A 21,137-nucleotide genomic window follows, 5' to 3' on the forward strand; every position below is an offset into this window, starting at 1 on the left:
AAAAATTACAAGTATTTCTTGAAGTTGTAATTTCAGTTATAATCGGAACTGAAGCAGTGGTAAGTCTAATTTGGTGGCGTAAATGAATTTTCAGTAATGTTCTCATGACCAGCATAGCAATATATTATTAAAATATTATGTATTGTATACATGTTTCTCATGCATCACTATTATTATGGCATTTACAAACAAGCAGACTTTTTTTTTTTAAGGGAAAAAAAAGTCAGGGCTTAGCAGCTAATAGCCCACACTGCTTTTACAGAGTCCTGAGTTCAGCTCCTGACACCTGTGTCACGTGACTCACAGCCTCCAGCTCCAGGACATCCTCCGGCCTCCACAGCTTCAGTACTCATATGCATGTGCATACACATGAATACACATAACTAAAAATAATAAAATTATAAAAAAATTACAAAGCCTTTGTATTTATCTTTTTTTTTTTTAATGACACTTTTTCTTTTTTGGGTTGCTGGAGATTCAACTCAGGGCATTGTACACACTAGGCACGTGGCCCACCACTGAGCTATGCCCCCAGTTTTCCTTACTTTTGGAAAAAAAGAGTTCCACAGTTTTGTTTTGATATGATCTCATCAGTTATATCACTGGCCCTCGCCCAGCCTTGACTGGACACGGGCCCAACTTGATGAAGTCATTTAACCTCTGCGTGATTTGTTATGCCTCAAATAGAAATGATAAGAACCTTGCCTAGAACAGGTATGACTGTGTGGAGGGAGGGAGGGGAAGGAAGAGAGAGACAGAGACGGAGACAAGGAGAAACAGGAAGTCAGAGAGAGACAGGAAAGGCATAGACAGACAAGACCGTTTTCTTTTAAAATTCACACAGTAATAATATACACTGGAAATGCATTTTAACCACTACCCTTTCTGGACATTAAGTCTTTAGACAAACACATTTTTTATCTAAAATGAGGATGTTATATATTTAACATTTTCTACAGAGCTTTCATGATGTCCGAGAAAGCAGCCGAATGATTACTTGGTACACAATGGTGTCATCTTCCAGACTAGTGATGTTATAGGTATTTCTTCACGTGGCCAAGAGCAAACCATTCCGAGAGTGATACCCAAACACCGGACTTCAGTGAGCAGTCTCCAAGCTTGGAATCTCAAACAGGCTTTCTGATAATAGCCTGGACATTTTTTATCTGCCTCAAAGGAAAAACACCACCACCAGAGAGCTGAGTGTTCCCAGAACAGACCTGGGGCCACCTTGCAGGCCTAGGGATCTTAGGATAGATACAGCTACAGCGCTGAGTAGCCTGCAGATTCCCTGGGAGACTATCAGGACCCTTACCAGATGGAAGGATTTGCCTTAGAGACAAGGAGAGACTCAGGCAGGAACCAAGCTCAAAACCTGAGCTCTCAGAGACACACTTAAGAGTTTAGGTTCTGGCAACCTGTCTGTTGGAGAAGGTGACCCTAAGTCAGGCTGCCTGAGCCTTGCACACACCTTCCTGAGCCTCCCCAGGACAGGTGTAGAGGAGGAAGTGGCTTAGGGGTGTGCCTGGGATCTTGGGACAAGCTCTGTAGTCAAGAAGCCTGGGGAGCCAAGTATGCAGGAGGATCCCGGGGCTCCCTTCCCCCATTCCCAGAGTGAAATCATGCCTTCCAGCTCTTCGGGGTCCTCCGGGAAGTCCCCTCGTGGGCCATCCTCATCCAGGCCCTCCCACGGTCTTACCTTTGCCCTCTCTAATCGCTCAGATCTGCTCCCGGCCTCCATGGCTGTGTTTAAAGTCCACCTCTGGGGAACACAGGCTGACTGTTCCGATAAGCCCAGGCACGGGGCTGTGTGTGTCCCCAGGCTTCCTGGGACCCTGGCTGGGGTGGGGGGACGAGAGCAGCGTCCTACTGATGTGCAGGATGGAGCTGCCCTGCGCCTTCTTCCTCCTGTGGCTTGGCCTGGCGGGCAGCCTGGCTCAGAGCGACCCCAGCCTCAAGGGAGAGGAGTCTTACTCGGACTGGGGCCTTCGGCAGCTGCGGGGCAGCTTCGAGTCGGTCAACAGCTACGTGGATTCCTTCATGGAGCTGCTGGGAGGGAAGAACGGAGTCTGTCAGTACCGGTGCCGATATGGTGAGTACCCCGGGTGCCCACTCTGGGAGGGGAGGGGAGGGGGGTTGGGTCACCAGCGGCTCAGCAGGTCACATCTGTCCTACACCGACCGGGTAGGCCAGGTTGCCAGACTGAGCGAATCAGGTATAGTGACATCAGAAATCCAGGCAGACAACAAATTCCTACGAGGAGCCGGGGCTGACATTTGGGATCTCGATCTCCCGATCGATTATGATTTATCTGCAACTCAAGGCCCGCTCAGCCTCCTGGGAGTCTTCGCAGAGGCCCTTGGTGAGTTTTGCTGGGAGGCTGGGGCTGAAGGAAGGTAGTGAGCAGTGTGGAACGGGAGCGCATGGTGAGAGGGACCTCGAGGTCTCTGAGATGCTCTTAGGGAAGGAAATTGAACCTGGTGTTCAATTTTGGAGATTTTTTTTGCCTGCGGTCAAACAACTCCGAATCTTGGAAGCCTGGAAAGAAGTCTTTCTGCCGCAGACCTCTGACTGGCCGCGATTTGCCTAGACTCTTCCAAGGGAGGGGGTCCCAGCCCTGCCCCGCTCAGTAAGGCCAGGCATCACTGCTGCCCACCAGGGGTCCCAGAGCTAGACACCAGAGGCAGAGTTGGGAACTGAGGTGGGCACCCATGCCTACCTTGCAAAGCCAGCTTCCTAATGTGGCCCTGGGAGTTTTAACTCAGGGCTATTTGCCAAGTGTGTGGTCCACCCCTGAGCTGCACCTGGGCCTTCAAATGCTCTTCACACACCTCTGAGTTTAGTTTATGCAAATGCCCCGCAGTAGGCTCACAGGTGGAAATGCCAAGTCTATTTAGCCTAGCCCGAAAAAATGCTTGCGAAACACTTTCTCAGCGGACACTAGCTTTCCAGAGACACTCAGAATGAGTGTCCAGAGACATGCTGCATGGCCTGCACCTCTGGCCCTCATCTTTGGGGAGAGAAAAATGGCGTCCTTGCATACTAAGAGCGGCCCACCAGGAGATAATGGTTAAACCATTGTTCTCAGTAGGCTTAATGTCACTGAGGCACCTGCAAAACGGTGCTTCAGCTCACCGGGAAGACGTCATGGAGTCAAATTCTGGGCCCCTCATATTTACCCAAAGTTGGGTGCATAAATGCAGAGGCCAGGTCACTGCAGGAAGCCGCCTAGTTTCCCCTGAAGAGGCAGCAAAGGGTTAATACCTGCCATTTGAATCAACACAGACGTTGTCAATAATACCCAAGGTTTAGCAAACATCAAACAGTAGGAAACCCAACCCTGTTCTTCCTTCTCTAGCAAAATGGCATCAAAAGACTTCAGCCAGTTTTGGTTGGGCAGCCTGTGACTCGGAAGGGCCAGCCGACTCCCCATCCAATCTCGGCTACTGGGGAGGCTGAGACAGGACAGGCTGGAGTTCCAGGCCAGCCTAGCTACATAGTGAGAGCCCTGTGATTCCCTCTAACCCACCTCCCCTACAAAGGACGCTTAAACATCAATCTTTAAAAAGAACTTTAAATCCACAAAAATAATAGTGGATATCTATGGAGAAAACCTGATGCTTTGATCCATTGTGGAAAGGTTTAACAGCTGATTATCATATCCACTGGCTCTGACCAACTTTCCTTTTATTTGTGGTGAGAATGTTAAAAGTCTAGTCTTTCAGCAGTGCTCAGAATGTGTTGCTTTGCCTACAGCTGGGTCGATACGCTTGCTGGAAACAATCAAGGGAGGAAGGGCTTATGTTTCTCCTCAGGATTTCAGAGATCTCTGCTTATCACGGGGGAAGGCAAAGCTGAGGAGGAAGTATGGGGGGAGGGAGCTTGAAGTGGAGGCTGATTCACCAGGCAACATTGGGAATCAGAGATAGCCAGGCTGGGCTTATCAGAGGCCTGATCCTGGACAGCTACTTCTGACACACAGACCCTCTCTCATCTCCCCAGACAGTATTATCAACCAGAAAACTGACACTCACAACCTGAACCCGTGGGGAGCAGTGTGTGTGTGTGTGTGTGTGTGTGTGTGTGTGTGTGTGTGTGTACATACTCATATATATGCATGGAGGCCAGAGGAGGACATCCACGTGTCGAATTATCATACGTCACCTTGTTCCTGGAGACAGTTCTCTCACTGAATGTGGAGCTACACTGGCAGTCAGGAAGTCACAGCCATCTTGTCTCTGTATTCTTACAGCCTTGGGGTTATAGGTGCATGAGCAGCTGTGCCCAGCTTTTTGCATAGATGCTACAGATTTGCCCTCGGGTCCTGATGCTGCACACCAAGCAGCAGGTGTACATCCGTACCCACTGAGGCATCTCCCCAGTTCCCATAGAACATTGTACAGTAGATTAATAAAACTTACTCCTTCTATGAGCCCCTAGACCAAGACCTCCTTTTTCTCAATCTCCCCTCCTCTCAGGCTCTCTTTTCCCTGATTCCAAAAAAAATTGACTTCTCTTTCTTATTTGAGATCACAGAGTATGCGCTTTTCTGATTTAATTCACCCAGTGCGATGATTTCCAGTTCCAGAATGACAGGGTTTCCTCTTTAAGGTGGAGTAGCACTCCACTGTGTGCACACGTTTTCTTATCTACTCCCATGGTGACATGTATTTAGGTTGTTTCTGTGTCTTATTCATTACCCTGCAATGAGCAAGAGAGCGTAGACTTCTTTTCAAGATTCTCTCTTCAATTCTGTTGGATTTATACCAGAAGTGGGGTTGCTGGCCCGGGGAGCAGTTCCGTTCTTGGTTTTCCGTCTTCCGAGGAGGCTCCACAGTGCTTTCCAAATGACTCTACTCAGTGACATTCCCGCCAATGGGGACCGAGTTCCCTTTTGCTTCACCCTCAGCACTTCTGTCTGTCACTAAGCCATCCTGGCAAAGGTAAGGTGATGCCTCCTGTGCTCTCCATTTCTGTTTCCCGGCTTGTTGCGTCTTTTCAGGTCTGCCCATCGCTTGTTTGCCTTCTTCAAACTTCCTTTTTGAAATTTCGTTTCACGTATATGGGTATTTTGCTTGCTTGTCTGTGTATGACACGTGTGTCTGGTGGCTGTGAAGGCCAGAAGGGGGCACCAGAGTCCCAAGTGAGTGCTGGGACTCGAACCCAGGTCCTCTGTGAGAGGAGCCAGTTCTCTTAAACGCTGAGTTGTCTCTTCAGTCCCATCTGTCTGTCTGTCTTTCTATCTTTCTTTCTATCTTTCTATCTTTCTTTCTTTCTTTCTTTCTTTCTTTCTTTCTTTCTTTCTTTCTTACTTTCTTTTTTTTTTTTAGAAACAGCTTTGGCCACTTTAAAGTCCACTTGTGTTGACACTACCGCTTCTCTCTGTATTTGGGATGTTAACCCTTTATTAGCTGCTCCTCTGTTGTCTCTGCTCCACCATTTACTCCTGCTGCCGTTCCAAAGCTTTTCACGCCAGCAAATCTCTGCCTTTTTAAATATTTGAGACAGTGTCTCCTTCAAACTTTCTATGTAGCCAAGGATGACCTTGAACTTCGATCCTCTGGCCTCCACCTCCTCCAATCTCCTACTGAGATTATAAACACAGGCCAACAAGCCCAGGCTTACTCACTCAGTACTGGTGATCAAATCCAAGGATTCCGGTGGGCAGGCACTCTACCACCTGAGTCCCATTCCCATTTTTGTATTTTCTAGAGATGTTTTGATCTGTCTGGAATTTCACAGAACTCTATACTCTTGTGAGTTTGTCTACTTTCCTCGCAAAGGACTTTCTTTACAGCCTTCACTGGGTTCTCAGAAGCCTGTGAAAAGAAAAACACCCACAGTTTTAGGAGCCAACAGGTTGTCTCAGTGCTGGGGTGATGGATCTCACAGTTTGCTGAAGAAGGGGGTCCTAGGATTTGAGGTTCTGGGTAGTTAAACAGATATGGGACTAGGTAGACCAAGACAAGTTGATTCAGGAAGCAACTTCATCTATTTTAGTGCTTGACATGAAAAAAAAGTCTATGTGTTGATGGACTGGACACTGTTTTGCTGCCTCCCATCAATTCGCTGCTCATTTGGGCATTCCTGGAGGTTGCCAGGTGTGTGCACATGGTGCCCTTGCCGGCCCCTCGGGGGAAGCAGAGAGACGAGGTCAGCCTCACCCTCCACAAGAGACATTCTGTGAACGTGATATACCTTTCTCCCCGTCTTTTTATTGACCGAAATGAGAGGAGAAACGTTGGCCAGGAGCACAGGACTCATGGCTGGGGGCGGCCATGTTGGGTTCCCTGAACCTCCCTCCCGAAGTCTCTCGAGTGTTCTAGGATGTCAACTTTGTTTAGAAGGTTTGACGTTTTATGAGATCATACTTGTCAAGCTCTTTATGGCCTCTGACTTTTGCATCTTGATTAGAAAAGCATCCTCAGCTCAAGACTGTAGCAATAGTCTCTGATTCCTTTTCCCGTGAAAACAGCCACAGCTGACGCATAATAAATGAGTGTGGCTGTGCCCAGTAAAACTTCTTTATGGGCACTAAAATTTGAATTTCATATCATTTTCACACATCATAAAATATTATTCTTGTTTTGACTCCCGCCTCCTATCATTAAAATAGATGAGGCCCATTCCTAGTTGGCAGGTTACAAAAGGCTGGCACCATTTGCCAAGGAACTAGAGTTTCAACTTGTCAGCCACACCAGGAAATGAAGCTCCACGTCCACGTAGCTTGTGGCTGCTGCCTAGGCTCAGAGCATCCAGCCAGAAAGCAGAGCTCGAGGCTAGGGTGTGTTATCTCTGCCTAGATTTAACTGTCACTCCCAATAAAAACGTAGACTTCAAGACTCTCACCGAAGCAGCTTCTTACAGTTCATACTCCACCCTGAGTCACCAGCACTGCAGGCAGGACGGCCATCCCATCATCTTCCAAACTGACACAGAGATTTCTCTTCTGTGATTTCTTAAGCGCAAAAAGACCAGGGGTGACCAGAGTCTTCAGCAAGCACCTTCTCCAGCACTCATTAAAAAGATGCCTTTTGGGGCTGGAGAGATGGCTCAGCAGTTAAGAGTACTTGCTGTTCTTCCAGAGGACCCGGGTTCAATTTCCAGTACCCACAGGATGGTTCACGATCATCTGTAACTGGTCTCCAAGGACACCAGGCATACATGTGGTATATAGACACACAAACACACAAGCAAAACATCCACACACATACAATAAGAAACAATTTAAGAAGAAAATTTTAAAAATGCATGGTCTGTGAATTCAGACCTTAGTCTCTTTAAGTTTTCTCTGATATACAAAAAGGTAACTTGTGTAGAACACTTGGAAAAGGACAATCTGAAGAACAGATAAAAGGCCCCTAATCTTAGGAGATGACTACATTGAATGATACCACACAGTTCAATTGTTTGCCCATGTGACTCAGTTAGTGATATCAGACTCTGTTCCCCATTGTGATACACCCATACACCCACCCATCACCCTCTCTTACCCACCTATACACATACTCATGCTCACACATACACACAACACTCTCACACTCTGTTTCTCTCTCTTCTCTCTCTGTCTGTCTCTCTGTCTGTCTGTCTGTCTATCTCTCTCTCATACCACTCTCTCACACACATTCACCTCTCTGTGTGTCTGTCTGCCTCTCTCTCTCTCTCTCTCTCTCTCTCTCTCTCACACACACACACATACACACACACACACACACACACACACACACACCAACTCACCCACATGTGCAAAGAAATTATACAGTCTCGACCCAAATATTACAAGGAAGAATCAAGATGCTTCCATCTACTTAGTGATGAAGGTGAAGAGTGTCCACCTGAAACGTTTCCAACCCAAGCACACTTCAGACACAGGAAATGGTCACTGTTCACCCAGTATTTCACTGCGGCCTGAGGAGCCCCGAGCTGAGCAGTGACTATAAGGATTTAACTAGCTTGAGACTTTGGCGGTCATAGTAAAACCGTCTGTGGAGGAATGGAGCATAGATCAGTGGCGGAGCACACTCACAGTACTCAAGGCCCTGTACAGTTCTAGAACAATCGCCACCAAAAGCAATTGATGCTGATCTGCAGCCATACACCCGGGACAAGAACTGAGGGAGCAGGGAGATGGCTCAGTAGTTAAAGGTACCCATACCTGCCCGTATCTCCAGCTCCCAGCATGTTCCCAACCTCTGGTCTCCACAGACATCAGCATGCATGTGCACATACCCCTTCACAGAGCCACACACATACAGGTAATTAAAAACAAAAGAAATGTTTTAATTTTTTTTTAATTTTATTTTAAAATTGTATGTATGTGTTTTTGTGAGGTATGTGCACTTGGATGTCGTACCTGCAGAGGCCAGCAGAGGGTGTTGAATCCCCTGGAGCTAGAGTTACAGATTGTTGGAAGTCACAGGATTTGGGTGCTGGGAACCAAACCTGGGTCCTCTGCAAGAGCAGTATGTGCTCTTTACCACTGAGCATCTATTTTGCCCTAAAATCAATCTTTTTGTTTTAAATAATTCTTACTAAAAATATTACGTTCCATATCAATAATCTATCACGGGAAAAAGTCAATCAGCATTTAAAATGTGATAATTAGCCATCTAGGGTGGCACATGCATTCAAGAGTCCTGTACAGGTCCCAGCATTCAGGAGGTTAAGGCAAAAGGATTCTTGGTTCAAGGCCTGCCTGGCCTGGGTTATATATAGTGAGACCCTGGCTTAAAAAAAAAAAAAAAAAAAAACCAACCAAACCAAACCAAACAAAAACAAAAAACCAAACTCAAACCAAAGCCCAAACAAAACCAAAACAAACTGAGAATCAGCACCCCCAAGGACTAGAAGTCATAATATAATATTTCAAATTATTGAATAAACAGAAAGTATTGTTTTACAAACAAAACCTAATGAAAAGTGAATGCTCAAGCCTGAAGGAAGAAATTGATAGAATTCAAATGAAAAATATCACTTGTGAAAGAAAAACTTCAATGGGTTGATTAAACAGATTATTCCATCTAAAGAAAATTAGTACATGGAACAACATAATTCAATATTTTAAATTAGACCCAGAAAATATATTTGATAAGGCATGCCAGAATCCAGGAGAGAGAAAAAGAAAAGTAAAATATGAAAGGGAGATTGATATGTATGGAGATATATGAAGGATAGAAAGGAAATATACAGCCCAGGAGGAAAAAAAAGAAGCTAAGTGAGGCAAAGAAAGTATGCAATATAGCAACTGCAAGTTTACTGGGAATGAGTGGCACCCAAGTCTTCTGCTCCAGGAAGCAGGAAAAAGAGAGATTCCCCTTCTAGCTTCCCTGTAGTGAAGAACAGGGATGTGGGGAAGTGGAACCATTGAGCATTGCTGTGTAGGATGGAGGATAGTACTGCTGTTAGGGAAAATGGCATTAGGGGGGCTCCTCAAAAAATTAAACACAGGGTCATCACACGACCTAGAAATCCTACTCCTTCAGTATGGCTCATCTCTGCCATACACACCCTAGAGAAGCAATTCAAACCGGGAGGACTTATCTTGGCTCATGGTCTCAGAGGGATCGGCAGTTCCCTGTGGCAAGGAAGACAGGGCAGCTCATGGAGACAGGAGCATGTGGCAGTGGTTCCCTTGCTCTGTCACAACAGGAAGCAGTCAGGTCAAGGTTATGTGATGACTCCTCCTCACCCCCAGTACAACTGAACCAGCTCCTTTGACACATTTGCAAGATCTTAAAATGATTCTCAAGCTCCATGAACAAGTGAAGCATCCAGACTGTCTCCTCCAAGTTTCTGAACACTGGATGTTTGCTTTGTTCTGTGGTCAGTGCTGCTTGGTCTGCACCTGCCCAGACTCCCCAAGCTTCCTTCAGTGTGGAGTCAATCTCTTTGATGGCACAGCATGACACCGATTCTGTCCATGTGTGACCAGACAGTGTGCTATTCTGAATTGTGGGGTATGGCCCCACACTGTCTGGAGGAGATAGTTCAGTTTGTAAAAGGGTAAAGTGAAATTTTTGGTGACCTCCTTCTCACTACCAATCTAATGTGAATATCTTATGTGGGACAGTGATATTTAAAGGAAAAATGGAATGTGCTTTTAGGAAATTTTTGTTTGATGAATGAATGTCAAATGTTTGACTTCTAAATATTTCTTCTACTTTTCTCTTTTTTTCCTGCTAGGAAAGGCACCGATGCCCAGGCCTGGCTACAAACCTCAGGAGCCCAATGGTTGCGGTTCCTATTTCCTGGGTATCAAGGTACCAGGAAGTGTATGTACCACTATTATTACCTTCTTGATTGATGTGTTTTTGAGTAAGAGCAATCCAAGAGCTATGATCACTGATGGAAGCGATCATTTATGGAATCCACTCAAGCAGGGTGATTTGGTATTTTAAACGAATCTAGGGAAAATGATAGAATTTTCAAGGCAGACACTTGAGTCCTTTCTCCCAAAGCCTGCTGTTCCTCAGCTAAGCTTCTGGTATTCATGAACTTCAAAATCATCTCTATAAACATTGGCTATGATTTATGGCATCAAGATACAATGTAAAGGTGACTAGATGATGTTGAGTTATTTAAGCTAGTAATTCATTCCGGTGATGGACTGGAGTGGCTGGTACTGGCCAGAAAGAAGGGATTATTATATTGGCTGACTTCTGCAGGCAGACTTCCTGTTCAAAGTGTCAGATCAACAGAGTCTGGGGTTTGATGCAGCTGCTGTCTACTGAGATTTGTTAGCACACCACTGACCCTTTCTCAGGCTGCCAGCTTCTAGGAGCGAGCGATGGCTTGATCTCCTTGAAGGTTTCTTGGAAGGGTCTGGGTTTTGTAGAGTGCTTGCCCCACATGCATGAAGAAGCCCTTAGGTACTGCCACATAAGCTAGGTGTAGCGGTACATGCCTGTAATTCTGCCATTCCAGAGGTTGAAACAGGAGGCTCAGAAGTTCAAGGTCATCTTTGACTACACAGTGAATCTGAGGCCAGCCTGGGCTACACGAGAGACTCCGTCTCAAAAGTTAGGGGTTGGGCTGGGTGATAGCTCAGTCAGCAAGTGCTTGCCTTGCAACTAAGAGAACCTGAGTTTGGTTCCCAGACCCCACAATAAAAAGTCTGGTCATGGGGACATTTGCTTGTAATGCCAGTACAGCCAGGTGCTTGGGGCTCCCTAGTCAGCAAACTAATCTATTTGGAAAGTTCCAGGCCAAAGATGGACCCTGACTTCAAACAAACAGACAAACAAACAAACAAACAAACAAACAACACAAGTATCAGCACCTGGGAAATAATAGCTGAGGTTGTCCTCTGGCCTCCATTCAAAAGATCAGCTGTTGACATTTCCACACCAACTGCAGAAAGGTCCTCTATCTTCTGGGCAATTTTCATGCATCTGTCAGAAATACGTATTCATGCACTGGTTTTGTTAGAAGCTTGACTGCCATGGGCTGGACATGTTTTAAGTATGTGAAACTAAAATGTCTTGAAGGAAGGTGTGTCTCTCCCTACAGTGCTCTTGTCCCTTAGAATGCCTGGGGCTAGCCTGTTCACCATCAGCAGTAAGGATATATACACAAGCGAAACCATCCTCTCAGCTGAGTGGATTAGAGAAATGACCTATTTTCAACCGTGAGTTTAGTCAGTCTAGAAGGAGATGCACAGGGACTGAGGATGTAGCTCAGTGGTCGAACACTTGCCTGCATGTGCAAGGCCTTGTGTTCAGTCCCCAGTGCTGCCAAAATCAATCATCAATCAATCAACCAGTTAATGCAGTACAGTGGTGGTGCATGCTTTTAATCCCAGCACTCAAGGGGTAGAAGCTGGTGGATCTTTGTGAGTTTAAGGCCAGTCAGAGCTACACAGAGAAACCATCTCAAAAAACAAACTAACAGATGGATTCACACTATTTAGAAGTAGTTCAGGAATCTCCCATCCAGTCCAGTGGAGTGGTAGTCACTACACTTCAGTGATGGGCAGCTGCCTTGTCTAGTGTGTCCAGACAGAATCCTTCGCCTCAGGCATCAGACAGCCTATCAAGACTGTACCCAGTCTGTACCCCATCTAAAGAGCTGGCTGTCTTCAATGTGATTTTGTTGTTTTGCTTTGCTTAAGGGCATTTTAAACAGTGGAGTCCTTGTTGTACCAGGTGGCCTTGGATTAGTCAGAGGACCTGAAAGGCACTAGGTGGAGAGGCTCTCCCATCACGGATGACTCTCCTCACCCGAGCCCTGAAAGCAGATTTCACCATCTCCCATCCACATCCCAGTTTCCAAAGCCAGGTGTGGAGGCAGGAGGATTCAGTCAAGGCCATAATGAGTCTGGGGCCAGCCTGAGCTACATAAGAACCCATCTGGAAAAACTAGCAAACAAGAAACCAATCCCAGATTACCAGGAAACTGCAAAAGTGGCTAAGATGCCCTCTCTAGCACTAAGCTCACCTGCTCTGTGGTCTCCTGCACCACTGACTGCTCTCCTGCAATACTGAATGCTCTCATGTACCACACTGAATGGCTCATGCATCACTGAATGCACTCATGAATCACTGAATGAGCTCATGCATCACTGAATGCTCTCATGTACCACACTGAATGGCTCATGCATCACTGAATGCTCTCATGCATCACTGAATGATCTCATGAATCACTGAATGAGCTCATATACCACCGAGTGTGCACATACCCATGTTTTTATTTTTTAAAACTATCTCCTCCTTGCTCAGGATTATGTGGTAACTCTAACTCAGAAGGCAAAGCTATTTATCAATTCAGCAAATAAGTTTTGTTCTGAGGTGCTGAGACCCAAACCCGGTGCTTCAGGTACTGCCAGTGAACTAGACTCTAAGGCCAGCAAAGCTTCTTCCGTGCACACACATGCTTGCCTGCCTGTGTATGCCTGTATGTTTCCTGCTAAAACCTTTGACGCACTAAATAAACTGACCGTTAACCTGCTCATTCTCTCTTTCTGCTCTGAGTCTACTTGAATTTTATTTCATCTCCTTTTCCTCCTCCTCCTTCTTTTAAGACAGGGGCTTATGCCCAGGCTAGCCTCAAGCTTGAAATGTAGACAAGGATGACTTTAAACGTCTGGTCCTCCTGCCTCTGCCTCACAAATGCTGGGATACAGGTTGCCAGGCCTGGTTTATTCAGTTCTGAGGATAAAACTCAAGGCTGAGTCACATCCCAGGCCTATGTACCCTCATTTCTCATGATGCTCTGAGTCTTCTACTGTCCCCACAATCCCTGTGTCCTAACTGTGTGATGCTCTCCCATGGTATACCACAGTCGGTACAGCTGTTGACAGGATGCTTAGTGCGTGCCATGCTGTGCTCTGACATCATTCCTCTTGTGTTTGGGCACTTAGTGTCCTGCACCCTGTTTTTCTCCCCAACTCACATACACCCTTAAAACAGTGCTAGAGAGGACAGGTCCTGGAAAGGCCATCCATGCCCCAGTTACTTGAAGCTGAATTGTTCAGAGTAGTCACAGAATCTTTTTCCTCAGCAGACTCTCGATGTAAAGTTTGGACCAAATGTGAATCTCCTGGTGCTCTGCCATCATCTCGATTGCCCCTCTGGTTTCTGTTTTCACACCACATCTAGCTGTGGATGTGAAAATAACTAATCTCACAAAAGGAAAGATAAAAAAAAAAATAGGATAGAGTCACATATGAAGCTAATAACAACATCAAAATTCAGCATCCAATGACTTGGAGCTTCTTCTTCCGAGTCCTTGGTGTTTCTGAACGGATCTTATGTGTGGCACACCCTTGAGAAGTGGCTAGTTCAGAGTGAGGTGAACAGGGTTGCCTCAGGTCCTTGGTCTAAACGTGGCACTCTCCGGCTTCACTTTTCCAGATGGACCTGGGCATCCCAGCAATGACCAAATGCTGCAACCAGCTGGATGTCTGCTATGACACCTGCGGAGCCAACAAATACCGCTGTGATGCAAAATTCCGATGGTGTCTCCACTCCATCTGCTCTGACCTCAAGCGGAGCCTCGGCTTTGTCTCCAACGTGGAAGGTAGGTCTCTTAAGGACACTTCCTGGTGGCAGCGAGTTTCGCTCCTGTCTTCACACTGAGAGCCAGGGTGCCCTTTACTGGGAGAGATGGTCAGAACGTGCTGGAAAGGCAGAAGGAGAGTCGAGGCACTCTTTTATGAAAGTTCTTGCTGTCCATGTACTGCTGGCACCTTCCCTGCTGGAAAAGGCCACAGCAATGCTTCCTGGGAATAAAAACCTTTCCTTTAAGACTGGAGAAAAAGCGTCCATGCCCCTGTTAAATAACTTTCCACTCAGTAGTCCCTCTCTACAGGACCACGTGGTTTGGCTAAACCCCCTTTTCCTATTTGCTTTTACTCTGGGTAGGAACTTTAAAAACCCTCTTCTGTGTGTTTCCAGGTTTCTGTGCGCTTCGGATAATTATTTTTAAACACTGCCTGACTACTGAGCTCCCAGCTCCAACTCTGTAATTTCTTTTTCCTAATTTACTGTCTAAAAGGTTTTAATCTCTCCACTTCTGATGCCAGAACATAGTAACCTGGTGTTAATGTTCAAAGCTTCCAGATGGGAAAGCTTGAAAACCAGGGTCCTGTGAGCCACAGAGATACTAACTGTGGGAACAATCTGGGATGTGGCTCATAGAACCGTGTCTACAATATGGGAATACGGGTAATGAATTGGGCCTTGTAAAAGGGAGAACTCTCTATCCTGTGTCCACAAAGGGTAGGAAAGAACTGTTGTTGATGTAGGTTCAGGTCAGGTGACTGCTCTAGGCCAATGTCCTATTGATTTTTTCTTCCTACGTATCTTATTGCTCTCCCACTGGCCAGGTTACTGTAAATTCCGTTTTTATGTTCTATCCAAGTGAGGGCCATCCTCTGGGACCAACTACATTTGAATATCACCTAAATCTGACAGTCTCCACCTACAGTTGAAGCCACTTGAAAAAAATTTTTCCCTATAGACTAAATAAAACTCTGGAGTTCGGCTTGCCCAGCTCTTTCTAGGTCGGCCCTAGGCTACCTCCTTAGCATCATTCAGACATCCAGATCTCCCCTTGGACCCCCACACTGAAATCTAACAGGGTTGAAGACCCAGGCTTTCCACCCTCAAGTTCCTTCTGCATGAAAATTCTGAGTATTTGTTGGTGGTACTAAGACAGTGTATTTGAGATGTAATTTACATATGATTTAGCTCTTTCAAATACTAGTTGAATATGTCTACAGAGTCACATGCTCAACCCCATATTTATCATCTCCCAAAGAAATCTCACAGCCATTTTCCTCCAATTCCTCCTGCTCAGCCCAAGGCAACTATCAATCTAATTTCTACCTATATTGATTTGCCTATTCTAGACTTTTTCTATAATGGAATCAAAATACATGGATCTCTGTGGTCATTTTCTTTCATTTATCTGTGCTGTAAAACAGTGGTTCTCGACCTTCCTAATGCTGTGACCCTTTAATACAGTTCCTCAGATTGTGGTAACCCCCACAACCATAAAATTATTTTTGTTACTTTGTAACTATAATTTTGCTGCTGTTATGAATGGAAATATAAATATTCATGTTTTCCAATGGTCTTAGGCAAACCCTATGAAAGGGTCATTTGACTCCCCAAAGGGGTCTCGATCCACAGATTGAGAACCACTGTTGTAGAACGTACTGGGAGGTCTCTTTATTGCCGAATAATAGTCTACTGTGTGTCTTCCCATGTCATCTTTGTCTGTCCATCGATTGATATTCAGGTTGGCTTTGGCATTAATACTGCTACCATGAACACTGACATAGGAATATCTGCAGGAACCATGTTTTCATTTTTTGCATATATTTGCATATACATATATATAAGAAATGGATTGATTATGTGGTTAATATATGTTGAACTGTGGGATAACCTGAAAATTGTTTTCCTTAACAGCTGTACCATATTCTATCTCCCCAAGCCTCCAGTTTCTTCACATCCTTGCCAACATTCATTATCATTTTTGTCACAGATTCTTGAGTATCTCCCTGACAACTGATGATGTGGAACATATATGTGATTATGAGATGTGTCTATCCAGGTTTATTACCTTTTTTATTTGCCTTTTTTTTCCCCTCAAGACAAGGTTTCTCTGTGTAACAGTCCTGGCTGTCCTGGAACTTGCTCTGTAGACCAGGCTGGTCTCAAACTCACAGAGATCCACCTGCTTCTGCCTCCCGCGTGCTGGCACTAAAGGCGTGTACCGCCACCATCACCCAGATTTTGTATTTGCTTTTGACATTGAATCAGAGAGCCCTTTGTTTCTTGTCCTTTGTCAGATGAGTGATTTACAAGTATTCACTGCCCCACTTAGAGACAGGGTCTCCATGTAGCCCAGGTTGATGTCAAACTCCCAGATCCTCTTGCCTCAGTCTCCTTGGTCTGGAGTTACAGGTGGGCACCCCCACAGCAGCTTCTATTCAATGTTACTATTCTGAGGCCCAGAAAGCTTGAATTTTGAGTAAGTTCAATTTACTAATTTACATCAATGGTGTTTTTGCTGTCATATGTGGTATGTCATATATGCCCAAGGTCAAAAGTTCCTACTGATCTTTTCTTCTAAGAGTTTTATTATCTTAGCTTTTGGTATAGGGTTGTGATCCATTTTGAGGATTATTTGTAGATGGTGGAAGAATGGGGTCCACCTTCACTGTGTGGGTCTCCAGCTGATTTAGCACTGTTGTAGAAAATACTGTTCTTTCCCACATTAAACTGTAGACAGTAGTCTAGCAACTTTTGACCTGATTCTATTCCACCGACCTGCGCCAGCACCCCATGTCCCCAGCTCCACGGCGTTGCAGTGAATCTGGGAGATAAGGTGTGTGCTTGACTTGCTCTTTATCCAGATCTCTTTGGACCCCAGATTCCTGTCATTTCTATGGATTTTCACAGTTGGCTTGTTAATTTCCGCAAGAAATGACAGCTGCCATTCTCGGAGCTTTGTCTGATCTGTGGGTAAACCCCAATGTTGCCACTTTTACAAAATTGTGTTTTCCGGTACAAGACTATGAATGTCTTTCCAGTTGCTCATCTCTCCATCCCTTTCTTCCCACAGTGGTATCCTGTTCACAGCATAGGTCTTGCACTTTGTTTGGTAATTCCTTTGTAATGTTACAGTAAATGGAACTGTTTTCTTCATTTCCTTTTTAAAACTTTAATTTGTTTTATCTAATTTATGTTTATTTTATGTTATTGGTGTTTTGCCTGCATGTATGTCTGTGTGAGGGTGTCAGATCTTGGAGTTACAGACAGTTGTGAGCTGCCATGTGGTTGCTGGGAATTGAATCCAGGTCCTCTGGAAGAGCAGTCAGTGCTCTTAACCACTGAGCCATCTCTCCAGCCCTGGTCTTATTTTTTGCATGTGTGTTCATCACGAAGCCCATGTGAAGGTCTCGGGACAACTTCCTAGTGTCGGTGTCCCAGGTGATTCTCCTGTGCCTGCCTCTCACCTCGTTCTAAGAAAGCTGAAATGATGCTGTAAGCCACTGGGTCCAGCTTTTGTTTCTGCTTGTGTTTGCTACAGACAGGGTCTCACTGTGTAGCCCTGGCTGGACTAGAACTCACTCTGTAGATCAGGCTGGCCTCGAACTCAGAGATCCACCTGGCTCCACCTCCAGAGCTGGGGTTGAAGGTGGATGCCACCACTCCTGACTCCAGTTTTTTTATGTGGGCTCCAGGGAACAAACTCAGGCTATGTCAGGCAGGGGCTTTTACCCACAGGACCCTTTCTCTTGCCCTTTTAATTTTCTTGACAGATGATTTATTGATGCTATACAGAAAGACAATCAGTTGGTTTCTGCCTATTGATTTATCCTGCGATCTGACTGAATTAATTGATTAGTTCTGATAAATTTTCAGTGCATCTCTGAATATTTACATAAGATGTCACCAGCACATCCTTTCCCACTGTAATTTGAATGCCTTTCTGGCTAGAACTTCAAATGCCCAGCAGGAGTGTTAGGACGGCATATCCTTGTATCTTCTCCCTGTCCTGCAGGGAAGAGGAATCAGCTTAGCTCTGAGCACGAGACTGGCCCTGCATCTTCCTAGGTGACTCTGGCAGGTGTGGAAGTCATCCTCCTGGGTTGTTGAGTGTTTCTATCATGGAAAGGGGTTGGAGTCTTTCTGCAGAATGTGGCTTGTGGCTTTATTTTATTGGTAGGTCATATGCTATACTGATTTTAGTGTGTTAAACCAGCTTGCATTCTTAGGATAAACCCCACATGGGCACGGTGTGAGTCCTCTTATGTGTTTCTGAGGCTAGTTGACTAGTATCTGCTGAAGATGTTATGTTTAGTCATGAGAGATACCTATGAGTGGTTTATTATTCCTCTGGTTCATCTGATTTTTGTTATCAACATAATATTGACCTCATAAAATGAAAGACATAATCCTAATTTCTGGAAGCATTTAGAAGGGATTGCTGTTAGTTCTTTTTTGTTTTTGGTTTTTTTGGAGACAGCGTTTCTCTGTGTAGCTTTGCGCCTTTTCCTGGAGCTCGCTCTGTAGACCAGGCTGACCTCGAACTCACAGAGATCCACCTGCCTCTGCCTCCCGAGTGCTGGGATTAAAGGCGTGCACCACCACCGCCCAGCTGTTAGTTCTTTAAATATCTAGCAAAAATCCCCTTGAAGCAACATGGAAGTGGATTTCCTTGAGAGATGTATTTTTGGGGGACTAGCACTATTTCCATTTTCTATTTTATTGAGTCAGTTTAACATGGAATTTCCATTTCCTCTAAGTTGTCTAAATTTCCTGGCATGTCATGGTGTCCCTTATACGAGTGAACCAGAGGTCTTCCCCTGGGATGCCTTCCCTCAGAGCACCTTCTCCCAAGGGACAGGAACCTTTCCGTGAGTTCCCAGCCATCTTATGGTTACTGTTTTCATAGTAGAGTATAATTAGCTGCTGTCCTGTTTGTCTGATCCTTCTCTTGGCCCAAACTATGAGATCCTCGAGTTGGGGATGATGTATTGGTTTCTGTTTATCTCTGACACCCAAGAGAATGAGCCTATCTCTCATACACATATTCTTCAACCAACAAATGATTGTGTACCCCACTCTTGAGCAGGGCAAGCTATGAGAAACAAAGTAGTATAGTCTGAGTGAGTGAGTATTATAAAATCAAGATGGTGTGGGATTTCAATGACTTTCCCCAGGGTTACCACAAATGTGAGGCACCAGAAAGCACATCTGCCTTATTGGACTGAAGAGGGGCTTTTCTGAAAGCACCTCTCTTAAAGGTATGCTGGTCCTCTCAATTCTGTGTTCTGTCTGTCATCCTCTGGTGATCACCCAGGAAATGCGCTGTCTCACATGCTACGAGGTGGCGTCTGCTGACCTGTCTCTATTCCTCTTTTTCAAGCAGCCTGTGATTCTCTGGCTGACACCGTGTTCAACACCGTGTGGACCCTGGGCTGCCGACCCTTTATGAACAGTCAGCGGGCAGCTTGCATCTGTGCAGAGGAGGAGAAAGAAGAGTTATGAAGACATGATTCTTCCAGGCTTTGAGTGACACCATGGCTCTGTTTCAGAGATGGTGGTGGACAGAAGGGCTGTCCTTTCTTCCAACCCTTTGGAGACTATGGGCTGGAGAAGGGAGACAGCAAGCCTTGTCCTTTGAGGAAAGTTAAGAAAAAGAGATGCAGAGGCTGAAGACTGTCCACTCTAACACTGGTCTCCCAGTCAAGACTCATGAGCCTGGAAATTCAGTTCTCAGAACAGCAAGCAGATACCACGCCATTCCTAGATCTGATCACGATAGTCACAAGCGAAATCTGGGGGAACCCAAACATTTGGGAGACAATGACTTTCCTCTGGCCCATGTTTCAGTTGCCAGTGAGCACCTCACATTTAATAAAGTGCACTTTTTAGAAAACGTGAAGAGAGATGAATGAATTCCATTCTCACCATTAGTTCTATTTCACTTACCGAGAACAGAATCTGGCCTGGTAAGTTCTGCCAATGAGGATTCTCACGGGGGCTCGAGAGACAACAGGTGGGAGAGCAGAGGCTTGGCTGATGAAGGTGGGCTGGAATTAGGGCCCCGAGGTTCCATTTCTCCCTCCAGTAGCCTGCCTCAGGTGGCAAGTTTGGTCTGCCCTGGTTGGTATGCTCAGACTCCTAGCTGTGTGAGAATCATTTGAAGATCTGAGATGTGTCTGGTTAGGGCTAGAAGACATGCTTGCAGCTGACAGGGAGTGACAGGCCAGTCCCTAAATTGTGGCCCTCAGTACTGACCATGGATTAGGAGTTCGTGTGGACCCTCTAAATGGAGGCAGCCAAGACTCTGTTTGCTGTTCCTGGGCCACCTATGACACTCTGCAGGTGTCCTGTTGCCCTGAGAATCTGGACCATAATTAGCCAACAAAGTCACACAGGCCAGCTTCAGTCCAAGGCCCGCTGTTTTGTGTGGCCATTGAGAACACAGCCATGATCACTTGTTTAGGTTTGTTTCTATTTGTTTAAAGCTGCTCTCACCCTGTAACATCAGAGAAAGAGAGGTATGACAGAGACCAAAGATCCCAACGTCTAAAATAGTCACCATTGACCATTTATAGAGAAGCATTTCTGTTCTCTGACCCCAATTCCCACTTCTTCTCTTCCTAATTTCATTAAGCTGAACCAGAATTGCCAATCACCCCCACGGTAATTAAAGAGAAAAAGAAGGAACTGTTCATTGCAACCGCTTTGAGAAAGAAAAAGAAATCTTTGCTTATCATCTTATAAAGTCAGTTGTTAACTGGAATGTCAAGGAGCCGTATTCAACCGCAGATAACATTTATCTTTGTAGTTTATGATATTTATTTCAATAAAATTTATTGAGCACCTGCAAAGTAAGAGTATGGTATAATTTGATACCCTTTCCTATTGTGTTACCTAACCAAAGGCACAGAATATCAATGTTCAGGGCATATGGGACCAAAATTTAGTTGTGCTTATAGTTCAATCCAGCCATCGAACCACTTATATGCATGCTGACAATTTTTTAAATCGTTTTATTTCATATGTATGAATGTTTTGCTTGCATGTATGTCTACACACCACATGCATGTCTGGTGTCTGAGGGAGGAGGTCAGAAGAGGCCATCGAATATCCTGGAACTGGAGTTACAGACAG

At 45.3% G+C, this 21,137-nt stretch overlaps 1 protein-coding gene and 1 long non-coding RNA gene across 4 annotated transcripts in view; one reads left to right on the forward strand and one right to left on the reverse strand.

Moving 5' to 3' along the window:
• The window catches only part of LOC118569587, a 35,527-nt gene extending 33,243 nt beyond the window's left edge, over positions 1-2,284 (reverse strand). The window contains exon 1 of the long non-coding RNA XR_004943082.1: positions 1,700-2,284. This is a non-coding gene — a long non-coding RNA (uncharacterized LOC118569587). The remainder of the gene's footprint in view (positions 1-1,699) is intronic.
• Pla2g12b (phospholipase A2 group XIIB) lies at positions 1,731-20,781 on the forward strand. Of its 3 annotated transcripts, none has more exons than XM_036167571.1 (4): positions 1,731-2,092; positions 10,183-10,271; positions 13,851-14,016; positions 19,384-19,897. In XM_036167571.1, exons 1-4 carry the CDS (start codon positions 1,873-1,875, stop codon positions 19,503-19,505), a joined length of 597 nt encoding a protein of 198 aa, XP_036023464.1. In that variant the 5' UTR covers positions 1,731-1,872; the 3' UTR covers positions 19,506-19,897. The 3 variants fall into 3 exon arrangements, with proteins under 3 accessions (XP_036023464.1, XP_036023462.1, XP_036023463.1); XM_036167569.1 differs by having other exon boundaries at positions 1,789-2,092; positions 19,387-20,781; XM_036167570.1 differs by lacking the exon at positions 1,731-2,092 and adding an exon at positions 4,894-4,943 and having other exon boundaries at positions 19,384-20,781.
• The last annotated feature ends 356 nt before the right edge of the window (positions 20,782-21,137 follow it).

The sequence above is a fragment of the Onychomys torridus genome, chromosome 18, assembly GCF_903995425.1.
Source record: "Onychomys torridus chromosome 18, mOncTor1.1, whole genome shotgun sequence".
Lineage (NCBI taxonomy): Eukaryota > Metazoa > Chordata > Mammalia > Rodentia > Cricetidae > Onychomys > Onychomys torridus.